The sequence below is a fragment of the Nanorana parkeri genome, unplaced genomic scaffold, assembly GCF_000935625.1.
Source record: "Nanorana parkeri isolate BGI_ZX_2015 unplaced genomic scaffold, ASM93562v1 scaffold1902, whole genome shotgun sequence".
Classification (NCBI taxonomy): domain Eukaryota; kingdom Metazoa; phylum Chordata; class Amphibia; order Anura; family Dicroglossidae; genus Nanorana; species Nanorana parkeri.
Genome location: NW_017308170.1, coordinates 9,849 through 22,454, shown reverse-complemented (window position 1 = coordinate 22,454; position 12,606 = coordinate 9,849). Strand labels below are relative to the sequence as shown.

The 12,606-nt window shown below is 43.2% G+C and overlaps 1 protein-coding gene across 2 annotated transcripts in view; it reads left to right on the top strand.

The window, feature by feature from the left end:
• Positions 1-2,586: 2,586 nt before the first annotated feature.
• The window catches only part of PRMT1 (protein arginine methyltransferase 1), a 12,185-nt gene continuing 2,165 nt past the window's right edge, over positions 2,587-12,606 (top strand). The window contains exons 1-10 of one of the 2 annotated variants that reach the window (XM_018572020.1): positions 2,587-2,841; positions 4,903-4,956; positions 8,131-8,232; positions 8,314-8,469; positions 9,555-9,618; positions 9,701-9,843; positions 10,306-10,393; positions 11,045-11,160; positions 11,512-11,662; positions 12,350-12,471. In XM_018572020.1, coding sequence (XP_018427522.1) covers positions 2,818-2,841; positions 4,903-4,956; positions 8,131-8,232; positions 8,314-8,469; positions 9,555-9,618; positions 9,701-9,843; positions 10,306-10,393; positions 11,045-11,160; positions 11,512-11,662; positions 12,350-12,471 — 1,020 coding nt within the window. In that variant the 5' untranslated portion in view covers positions 2,587-2,817. The remainder of the gene's footprint in view (positions 2,842-4,902; positions 4,957-8,130; positions 8,233-8,313; positions 8,470-9,554; positions 9,619-9,700; positions 9,844-10,305; positions 10,394-11,044; positions 11,161-11,511; positions 11,663-12,349; positions 12,472-12,606) is intronic. The other variant, XM_018572021.1, reaches the window with a different exon arrangement.

The following is a 12,606-nucleotide window of genomic DNA, read 5'->3' as shown; positions in this document are numbered from 1 at the left end:
TTAGGGTGTTGTGAACCAAGCAGCAGCTTTTAAAACCAGACAGGTGTCAACCTTGGCTCATCACTTTGCTATACTGCATAGATGTGAACTGGACCTGGGTGCCTAATGATATCCTCAGCCACTTGGCTAAACCAGCAAGACGCCACTTTGTCACTGTTCCTTCATAAGAGAATGCATTTCTGCAGTCTTATAGCTACAGACGGTCATTAGGTAAGTCTATAGCTAGAAGACTACAGGACTTCTTAGGTCATGAAAAGCTTTTTAGTGTTTAGGACATTCTGCAACATAGAAATAGGTGAGCAGTACAGTAACATTCACTGGCAGTGACAGTACCATCCCCTATTCTCTAGACAAAGGGAACCATCAACACTTTTTCTAGAGATGTTATATTTATGATATTAAGTGCTTCTGACACTGAAAAACACTCACAAGCACTGCCAGTGATGTGAAAACCGACATTAAATGACCATACCCCAGTCTGGGTGCAGTGGCTAGCTTGGATTTTTCCATCTGGGTCCAGTCCCTAGTCTACAGTATAGAGTAGTTGTCGAGGGTCCTGGATCCTGAGGGACAATCTAAGTATTTTGGACACTGTGCGGAGTGGCAGCTGGTACCCAGTGCTGGAACACTTGTGTCCCAGCTTTCTGCACTGCACATTATACTGGCTGTGTTGGCTAAAGTTTAGTTCTGGCTCTGGCATCAGCAAAGACATGAGTGCGAAAGATCAGGTAAGTAGCACCAATGCAGGGGTGGAGCCAGGGCCGGATTTACTCTCTCTGCTGCCCCAAGGCCAGGTTCCACAATGCGCCCACTACCCACCAACCCCCCCATATTGCAGAATGGCAGATCTGCAGGATTCATACAAGTGATTCCGCCCTCACCCTGCAGCGCCCTCAGGCGGCCGCCTGATTTGCCTTGCGGTAGCGCCGGGCCTGTTCCCACTCGCCTAAATGGTGAAGGCCATTTTGCTCTCAACAACATCAATGCAATTGATCATTTTCCTACCAATGATTAAGCTTTTCTATTCCCGCTGATACGAATAACGTGGCTTGTTTTTGCTCACACTGACGCCTATCATGGAACTTATTTTTACTGCCACTGACACCAATAATGGAGTTTATTCTAACTTTTACTAACATTGAGTATGGCGCTTTGGCGCTTAGTTTCTTCCCACTGACATTAATGGTGAGGACCATTTCACTCCCACAGATATCAAAGCTTAGGGGATCTTTTAAAAAAGTTCTGCCCGACATATAGCCAGGCAGATGCCATTTGCACGGCACTAGCACCCCTAGATGGCACTGATGAGTACAGGAATTTCCCCCTCAGGGTCATTTTACTCCCACTGACACAAATGGTGCTTCTTCTATTGGCTCACACTAACGCCTTTGCTGGGACCTATTTTACTCCCCAATGATAGGGTTTAATATATATTTTGCTAACATGGATGATGAGGCCTATTCTTCTCCCACTGACACCATTTATGGCAATTTTTCCTCCGCAGACACTGACGCTGGGACTTATTTTTGCACCCACTGCCCAGCCCAGTGTATAAGGGACACTATGCTATTAAATTACACCTGAAACATGATATAGTCACGATTCCTACACTGTATACATTACATGCTTTTTTTTTTTACCAATAGAATGTATTGTTTCAATGGTTACTATCTAGTCCCAGACTATGTTATGGTCTTGTGCATAGGGCCGGTAATGGCCGTACAGATCGGGCCTATTTCTCTGCCCAGACTGCACACCTGATAGGGTAGCTGAAGCCGCGGCTGTATGCATATATACGCAAAATATAGTGCATAAGTCTTGGTACGCATGTAAACAATGGGATTGGTGCACATATTCGAACAGCTGTGGCTTCAGCCCGTCATTGATTTGTAAAGACTGGCTTTATGGCACACCTGTAACTTCGGTATAGTGAAATATGTCCGGTCTGTACGCAGTACGACTATAGAGGCCTAATAAATGTCTTCTTTAAGGTAGGCCCATACACATTGCTAGCGGCCTGTTTGGGGTGCAGAAAGCCAACTTCTGTGTTTTTTATTTTTTTCTTTCTTCTCAAAATTCTCACGGTGACCCTCCTAATTATGTTTAAATGTTGGCAAATATCGGCATAAACATGCACGCTGGTAGAATGTTTATGCAAAGACCATCGATCTGATAATGGCTGCATTTCCCTTCACACTTTTATGTCTGGGGGTAGAAGAGAACCTACACGTTAGGCATGCACCAGACTTGCCTTGTATAAGGAATCATTATATCATGCCTTATACCGGCTTCTATATGATCATACATATTACTCAATGTAATACGAATGACACTGAAAATGATGGGCAATGATTTATTCACTGAAAATCATACATTAGCTATAAACGTAAATATATTTATTTTTCACATTCATCATGCTGCAGCTGCTACATAAACCCAGCAGCCGCCCGCAGCATCTCAGTGACAACAGCCCAACCCACACCGCTGACTCCATGCTATTCCTTATAGACTATACGTATTCAGAGATTGGCCTATCGCCGTGAAGGGGCGTGACCTTGCTGCAGCGCATGACTATGATTTCGTGGCGACAGCCAATCAAATTGGAGCTTGTGCCCGAACTCCGCGCCGTGTCCAGCCCCCAGTCGGTCGTGAAAGGAGCGCGAAGCGCGCTAGGCTATTGCAGCGGTGGGCGGAGCTTGCCAAAGGTTCATATAGAGCCGGGCCTCGCCGCATGTCGCAGTTCTCTCGCAGGAAGCCTTTCTTCCATCTGTAGGCTTCGGACGTGTGGCGTGCAGGGGGCGAGGGGGACTCCGCAACATGGCGGAAGCAAGCAACATGGAGGTAAAATGGGGGCGACGTCGCTGTTTTGGGAGGCCAATCTCATTCATTCGGGGCAGCCGGGTGGTAGGGGTAGGCCTTTTTTTCCCTCTTTTTTTTCTTCCATCTGATGGGCTGCCGGTAGGCCGGCCGTAAGTAGACGAAGGCTCGCCGGCTGTACAGGGCCTTCGTGGTGACGTCACGCACCCCCTGGTCCCGCGTGCTCCACCATGCCGTGTCACATGTACGGCCGGTTCTGGATGGTTGAGTTCGCTTTGTCCGGCGCTCCCCGTGCGCCCAGCGCTGGCCCCGCCCACATGCCGGCCTTACAAAGGGCTGCCTTGTGCGGCGTGCCCACGTGTGATCGCGCGGGGTGCATGGTTGGGCCCTTTGTGCGGATGGACAGCGGCCTACTGCCAGTGATTGCTGGGCATGATTCTGTGTGTACTGTATCGGTACTCAAATATCAGATCGCTTGTGATTTTTATTTCTCCTTTTTAGTATATACTTGTATCAAGTCATTGTGCAGCCCGTGGGAGGCAGAAGCCGGGCCTCAGTGCTCGTGTTTGCCTGTGGAAGTTCCCGGCGCACCACGTGGTTAGGACTCTATGGAGGGAATCAACAAAAACCGGCTGAGACTGGAAAGCAATCAGTTATGATTTATAAGCAGTAAAGGATAGAAGTTGGTTGCTATGGGCAACTGCACCAGCAGAGAGAATTTGTCAAACACTTTGTATTCCCCCAAAGTTTAGTGCATGTCCAGCCCCAACGGTGTTTTTATTTTTTAGGGGGAGGGATGTGGGAAAGGATCAAAAGGCTTGGCTTTGTACTGCTATCCAGGCGTGTTAATTTTCCTTCACTTAAAGAACTCTAGATACTAATTTTTATTAATCCTTGAAGTGGGGCTACCCATGCACTGCAAAGGTTAACTGCTTGGTTTTGGCTAGGTTCAAACAGCTAGTCATCTGATCCTTGGTGCTGGTTGTTGCGGTAGTCCATGAACCCATCGCCTGTGAAACCGCAGTTCCAAAGTTAATGAGGGTGGGTGGCTATCGTCAATATCACACAAAATATAGACGCTGGCACTCCTATAGCAAGTCAAATACGTCTGTTCACTGACTTTTGAGCAGCATAACTCAAAGTGATGGCTCGGGGGCTCGCATGATCTCCTTCATCGGGCGAAACAAGTGGCTGGTTGTCACAATGCTCCTTCCAGCCTCTCTCCTACATTACAGAGATGGTATGTCCCTCAAGTCCTTGCATCCTGTTCAGTGTATAGAATGTGATGAAGGGGGGGTGAGGTGGAAGGGACCGGTCCTCCGCCCTGCCCCGCTCAGTCTCTGACCAATCAGGAGGGAGCATGGCAGTGTATGGGGTGGAGGTAGCTGGGCACTGTTGGGGGAGGAGTTGGTGACAGCCGATCCAGGATGGAGAGCGGTGCAAGCAGTCCATAATCGATGACTGTTAGTAACTCATTCTATATCCAGTTATTTACGATGTACCAGTTATGAATGAATAGGAAGTGATCTAGTCACTTCCTGTTCATATTTGTGTACATAGTAACTCGTACATCTCAACAAGTTGTGAATGAACAGGAGCACACAGTATAGAAGGTTCCTGTTCATTCATAACATGGGCTGCAGAAAAAGATTATGGACTCCGTGTCCCTAGTCTCTTTTTCTATTTTAAAGGATCAGGTGTCTGTTTAGGCCCCTAATATTTCCCCACAACAGTAAAGCTAAAATATTTAAAAGGTTAGAAATTTTTCAGTTTGGGACTGATATTTTTTATTTGGTTTAACATTTTCTTTTTAGTGTGGTGTCAGTTCATGCTGGTAGTTGTGGTACTGTAAGTTTACTTGCAAGAGCAAGGAATCTTCCTGTTACTTTTTTCTTAGGCAAGAACTAAAGCTGTGGGCATTAACAAATTCCCGCTGGTCTTCTGACTGAGCAACCATGTGTTCAGTATGGTTCACTCTGTAGGTGTGTGAGTCATCATGTACACATTCTGCCTTGCTCCTCCTACATGATTGACATGCAGTTGTAAGACCTCAAACTAATGCATTGTCTCATTACTTTTTCCTAGAACTTTGTAGCCAAGTTGGCCAATGGAATGAGCCTGTCGCCTGCAATGGAAGATGTAAATATCCTTTATACACTGATTAAAGGGAACCTGCCACTGTTAATATTAAAGCAGTACTACAGGCAAACAGATGAATACACAGTTGAAAGAAATGTGTGCATTTTTACCTGCCAAAGGATTTATATCTCTTGAAACAGTCTTACTTTTCATATGTCTGTCACACAGCATAACCAGGAAGATGAGTCTTAGTATTTCTTGGTTCAGCTTTGCAGCTCCTTGTCGCCTTCCTGCACCTTGGGCTGTGCTGATCCATTTGTTTGCTACAAATTAGAACCAAGACTTTAAGTGTTGCATTCCTGGATGTGTCTGTAAAAAAATAAATCATGGCAGCTGGACTTGCTGTAAGTCCAGCAAGTCCAATTATCTTTATTTTATACAGATATACCATGACCCAGATCAGGGATGGCCAAGCTCCGGCCCTCCAGCTGTGGTGAAACTACAAATCCCATGAAGCATCTCTCTGGGAATCATGTATGTGGCTGTGTGAATCTTGCAAAGCCTCATGGTATTCGTAGTTCCGCCACAGCTGGAGGGCCGCAGTTTGGCCATCCCTGATCTAGATGAATGATAACCTTCAGACTTACCTGGCTGTGCTCTGTGGCAGAAGAGTGAATCACAAAACTGACTCAACAGAACTTATCTGACAAGTAAAATACTGTTTGCTTGGAGGTCTGATTTAATATTGTCAGTGGACAAACTAATGTCTGCATGTAACTTTTTTCCTGATTAAAATATCCTGGAACCATCTTGCAGATCTTGAGTCAGTTTCCACTTGCTGCCCTACAACAGTGTCCTCTAATGCATTGTGCAAGCCTCTTTAGATTGTGAGAGCTTTCACTTTGAGTTGTGGGTGTGTTGGAACTTTGACTTGAGTCTGTTCAAGATTTGCAAACTACCCCTGCTTGTGTTGGGAGCTCCTGTGGTCCACAGACTACTTTCTTCAGGATCAGATGGTACCTTTTTTTTTTAAATTGTGCCAAAAGTGTCAACAGCGACAGGTTCCCTTTAAGTATTGGCCAACCTGGCTATGAAATGTATACAGTCTGTGCAATTACCTGTATCTGTGTACAGTAATGGGATTGCAGAAACTGTGATGGATTCTGCCTCTCACAAATGGTAGTACCCTATTTTCTATGGGGGTTGATTTATTAATTTTTTTCCTAATTGAGGGAGCTGCTGTCTTTTATCATGAATGGCTCGCATTGTCTTCGGCTGAATTTTAGGGTGCTTAATGTGTATGTCAAGCTAGAAACTTTTGAGACTGTTTTGAAGGAAAGAATTGGAATTTCTGTTGGATTTTTATTTCTCTGTGGTGCTCCATTAGAGATTTACCTTCGCCGCTGCCCTGACAATGGTTGCACCATAAAGGAAAATCTAAACCAGGGGCACAGACTTGCGGCGTTCTGACCTCCCTCCTACTGCAGAAAAATCATTTTTGTCTGCTTTTTAGAGATTGTACCTGCCTGTCTGATAAAACCTGGTCAGAGCAGGATGTGAGATTGAATCTCTGACATACAGGGTTATTCACAAAAGGGTGAAGAGTTTGGAGAAGGCAGGAGAAGTGACCAATCTAGGGCAACATAGCAGATTTGGAAAAATTCTTCAATTCAGCTCACTTTCCAGTTCAGCTATGATGTCCTAAATTGTTCACTTCTCCAAACTCTTCTCCCTTTTGTGAATAGCCCTTTTAGTTCTAGCGGCAAAAACCTGACAGATGTCCTAACTGTTGATAATATATCCAAAACTGTTTTAGCTAGACATACACTTTAAAGAATGTTAGTATATGATTCTTTTTAAATAGTTGGATTTGATACTGCAGGTGTTGTACAAGGTTAGTCTAAGATAATGGGGGCATAGTAGGTTTTGCCATGCCAGTCTGGAGGTACTAGAAATATGTATCTGGAATTCTGGGTTAGTGAGATATAAAGTATTGATGCCAGCGACTGTTAAACTAACCTTTTCAGGCAGAGGTAATGGCAGCCTTCATTTTTCAGTACATGTCTCCTTAAGTATGTTTGGTACAGTCCTAACGATTAGCAAATTGTATCCTTTCTAGGCAATTACAAATCCCTGATTCTGCTTAATCACCTGATCTGCAGATAATTTTTCCATTCATGAATCCTGATATCAGCATACATGTGTATTCGGCTACAGAATTACAATCTGACAGCCACTCAACATAGAGATGTTAAAGCTGCTATTGCAGACTTGAGTCACTGACCTTGACAATTGTCTGGACCCCTGGTGACGAACCAGCGACTCGTCAAAGGAAGAAGATGCCGACCCTGTTGCCTACACCTTCAAATACAAACCAGCAATAGCAGGTTTCGTATTTCTATTCCAACATATATAAAGCGTGGCTTCATCTTTAAACAAAGATGACATGCGCATTTAAATTGCTTTGCTTACAAAGCTTGAGACATTTTGCAGTGTGGGAAGTACATTGGTTTGAATGGACTGCCTTAAAGGAGAACTATGGGGTCAGTGCTTGTCCCCATAGGTTTCCTAAGGGTAACGGGAGGACACAAAATAGCGTCCTGTCACCCAAAGCTCAGTATCGCAGTATTCTGAGACGCCACAGCGGATCCCGACAATGCTGTCTGGATCCACCCAGCTGCGCGATTGACAGCTGGCTCTGCCTATCCAGAGGCAGAGCCAGCTGTACCCATCTATTCCACCAGTCAACACTGGAAGATGGGACAGGGAGGGGGGAATCCCTGCAGGGAGCTGTGAGTGACAGTCGCATCTCTCTGCACGGATAGATTGAGAAGTGAGCGACGGTATGTGTTCGCTCACTTCCCGATCTACTGAGCCGACCTGTGACAGTCTCATTGTCACAGGTTGGCTCAGATTATAAGGCTGAGTGAAAATCACTCGCCTCATAATTCTTTAAGGCATTGCTCATAAACATGTGACTTAAAATGTGTGGTGCTTTAAGCATTTTCCTAAATAGAGCATTTCACTCTTGTGCCTATCCGGGGTTCTGTTTTCTGTTGCTGAACTGCTCTGCCTGGCATGATCTTTATTGTTGCCTCAATACACAGCAGCAATTACTGTGAACTATGTAGGTTAGTGGCAGTTCACTTTATAGTCTGTTAGCTGATTTATTTGCCTTGCTACTTATTTCCTTTTTTGTATTACATGATGTCAAATTCTTGCTTTGTCTTCCAGGTTTCCTGTACCCAACCAGAGAGTACTGTCAAACCAACAGCTGAAGAGATGACCTCTAAAGACTACTACTTTGATTCATATGCACACTTTGGTATCCATGAGGTAAGTGTCAGGTCTTTACATCTTTTAGGCCTTGTTTTATAACTGGCAGGGATTGCTGAAGAACTTGTCGTTTCTTTGCAGGAAATGTTGAAGGATGAAGTTCGGACACTGACTTATCGTAACTCAATGTTTCACAACAGACACTTGTTCAAGGACAAAGTTGTCTTGGATGTAGGAAGTGGAACAGGAATCCTCTGCATGTTTGCAGCTAAGGCTGGGGCAAAAAAAGTGATTGGGGTAAGGAGAAATTTTGAAGCTTGCTGACCATACAAGTTAATTGGGGATGGGTTTGAGCAGAGATGATTGCCCTGGGGAGTATTGGTTGTCTAGATGGGGTTTATAATTTTTCTAAGTGTCCCCTTGTTTGCTAGCGCTTGCTCATATCTTGTATGTAGATACCTTAGAAATTATCTCTAAATTGTAAAGTGTCCATGCTTGCCTAGTGTCTTAGTTTTAGGTGCACCCATCTTTAGTATAGAACTAACTTTGCTCCAGGTGGGGGTTTGCTGACCTCTAATCTGTGTGCAATGTACAATCAGGTGCTGTACTTTAATTAGAAACTGTTTTGACATGCCTCTGGAGCTGTAAGAAGTGATCTAAATCTACCCAGAACCTATGAAGTGCTCAGAAAATGTAAGAGTGAGGGATCGCAGAATGTGACCATAAGTACTAACACGCCAAGCATTTTAGACCACTTTATGTGGAGCCCAAGTCCAAGCATCCAAAGGCCAATATCTCACATTTTCTTTAATTTTTGCACTTCAGATAACTGGTATGGCGTCAGTGAAAAAACATTCAAACTATCATTTGTTGATGTATAGTCCTGGCATGTAGCAGCAACGTTTGGGTCAGGTCTTTAAAGGGTCTTGGGTGTTTAAATGGAGCATGTATGAAGAAATGAGTACACCATATCTTCTAATTGCTGGCTCTGTTCTCAGTGCTTTCTTGGTCACTGTTGATGCCCATTGACAGAATACAATGGTACTGACTTTGATGTTATAAGTATGGGGAACCTGCTAGTATTTAGCAACCCAGAGCGTGAAACTGCATGCTACTGGGTTTGGGCTTTATCAGTCACGAGTCCTCCGATTTTACACTTCACACACCTATTTGTGATCCCAGGAGGAACAGAATAGGGGTTGGAACAAATCACAATTTGTTTTATGCAGCAGGGGTTTTAAATTTACTAACTACACTGTATTGGGCATATAATTCATCCCTGAGTCAAAGGGCTGAAGCTTTGAAATCTGTCTTCAATGTTATGCAAATAAAATTACTCTACCTTTCAGATTGCACTGTTTGAGCTATATCTTGTTTTACAGATTGAGTGCTCAAGTATTTCTGACTATGCCATCAAGATTGTCAAGGCAAATAAACTAGATCACGGTATGTTGTATACTTGGAAGACTTTGTAGCCTATGTCTGTGTAGCTTTGTCTGTAATATTACATGGTGTTGCTTTTTTACAGTTGTAACAATAATCAAGGGTAAGGTGGAAGAGGTGGAGTTACCAGTTGAAAAAGTTGACATTATAATCAGTGAATGGATGGGATATTGTCTGTTCTACGAGTCCATGCTGAACACTGTTATTTACGCAAGGGACAAATGGCTGGTAAGGGTTTAAAACACTGTCATTTTAGATTTACCTAATGTTTTGTTAAAAAGCCAGTAGTGAGTGACTCCCCTTGATTGTCACTAGTGAGCTTTGTTGGAATATGTTAAACATTAATGTCAGACAGTCTTAGATTAAAAGCATCAATTATAGAGTTGAAAGTTTTAAGTCTTTGCTCCACCATGATTGCTGCTTTCCAGTTTAGTATTATGACTTCCTAGTTCAGTTTGCTAGACTGCAGGTGCAGTTTTATTGTCCTCGGCAGGAGGCTGAGAACTGACAGCAGAAGCTGAAGTGCTGAGCCAGGCAGATGAATTGCATAATGAAAAGAGTTTGAGGGTTGTCTTTGAGGCAGGTCACGCAAAGCTAGAATATACAGCACATTGGGTTCTGTAAATCTAAAGCCTGATTTTTCAGTTTGTATAGTTTGTCTGGTCTAACTTTTTTTTTTTTTTGGTTTAGGCACCTGATGGGCTTATATTTCCTGATCGTGCAACACTTTATGTGACTGCTATAGAAGATAGACAGTACAAGGACTACAAGATTCACTGTAAGTACATGACCTTCAACATCTAGCATTGCTCATGTTGGAATTGTATAGTGACACTAAACTCGGAAGTTAAATCTTTAAAATGCATTCAAGCACCTGGACTATTAAAAATGTAGCTTATTTGTGTATCGGCTGTAGACCCTCAAATCGGCTCTGAATCTGTGCTGACTGTCCCTTCTGGAAGGTGGCTTTGTTCCCCATGGTCCCTGTGTTGTAGCCACCGCTCCAAGCTCACTCATGTGATGGACTACAATCTCAATACAAATTTGTAAACTAAAAATGATTGTAGTCCATCACAGGATTGAGCTTGGAGCGGTGGCTACAACACACCGGGACCATGGGGGAAGAGAAGTAGCCACTCTCCAGGCGGAAGGACAGTGTCTGCACAAATTCAGAAATTATCTGAGGGCCTTAAGCCACCCTGTTCCAGGGATGAACTAATTTCTTGTGTTTTTTTAAATTAATGTGTTTGACTATAGGATATGGTATTCAAAGACATTGCCATCTTTTGTAACACAGGTAAGCAGAGGTGTGCCTTGAATGCCTAGGCAGATGCTCTTGTAGGATTTGGTTCCCTCCATTGTGACTGTTATGCTTTTTGAAAACTAATGCTCTTCAGTCTTGGTTGCTTAAATCCATGTCTTCTTTCAGGGTGGGAGAATGTTTATGGTTTCGACATGTCATGTATCAAAGATGTAGCCATCAAGGAACCCCTTGTTGATGTGGTTGATCCCAAGCAACTAGTCTCAAACTCTTGTCTCATTAAGGTATGCATGTTTAAAACTATGTTTTTGACTTACAATTCTGTCCGTGTTGGTAAAGCAAGTCCTCTTGCATTTATACAGCTTCTAGAGCAATTGTCCCATGACTATCAGCACTGTAGATGGGACATTATGCCAAAAAGCGATTCAGACTACCGTATATCGGGCCATAGCAAGTGTGCTGGGCAACACATTTTTAGTGTTGCTGTGAGGCAACAATCTACTTGCACTCAAGTTTGTCTCGTCTGCTGTTTTGAAATAAGTTTTTATTCCTTCATGCATTTTGTTTATAAGGCAGACATGCTACAGGTTGCCCTTCACAAGCTGACGTGAGTAATTTTTGTTACGTTTTTACAGGAAGTGGATATCTACACTGTTAAGGTTGATGACCTCAGCTTTACCTCTCCATTCTGCCTCCAAGTGAAGCGAAATGACTACATCCATGCCCTGGTTGCCTATTTCAACATCGAGTTCACACGCTGCCATAAGAGGACAGGCTTCTCTACAAGTAAGCAGATTGTGCCTCTTAAGTTCTTGAGGGAACAGGCTAAATGTCTGACAATGTAAAACAATCCAAACTGCTCAAGTGCCAAAGATATCCATTGCACCATATTAAAGGTGTTCACTGAAAACTGCATATAAATAGTCAGGTTAAGATTTAAGTTGAAGTGGGCCCTGTGTCTAAAACACCTTTTTGTTGGTCTTTAAATGTGATGGGTGTCAAGCTTTGTTAAAGATTTTTTATTTTTTTTTTTGCTTGGGACTGCAAGTGTAGGTCTGTTGGCTTGGTGGAAATGTTAACCTGTTTAAAATGGCATTGCACGGAGTAAAAGCTTATTTGCGTAAATCAATTGGCTAATCCTTATGGAGTGTTTCCACCTATGTTTTGAGGTCAACGGAAGATAATGTGGTCATTTGACCCATAACAGGTTTAAGCAGTTTGCAATGGCTCCATTCGTCACAAAACATACATGTGTACATTTGGTGTAGAGCTGCAAAGCATATGTTGCTCCTAAACGAAATGCCAAATTTTGTTTTTGCAGTTTCAATAAAATGGGACTTTCTGTGGCAGGTTAAACAAGTGGCCTTTTGGACTTGTAACTGTTAAGATTTAAATCTAAATGGATATAATTTTAAAATCTTACTGGAGCTGATTCTTTAGGTATAGCTGTTCACTTTAACCTTTATATTTTAGGTCCAGAGTCTCCTTACACTCACTGGAAACAGACTGTCTTTTACATGGAAGATTATTTGACTGTTAAAACTGGGGAGGAGATCTTTGGAACAATAAGCATGAAGCCGAATGCCAAGAATAATGTAAGTTGCATGATTTAACTCCGGGGAAACTTTCTCAATCCTTGCAGTGTGGCTACCCCCCACACTGCAAGGGTTAAGCGCTTGTTTTGGTCTAGGTGCAAAATGTTCCATGCATAATGAGATATATAGATATAT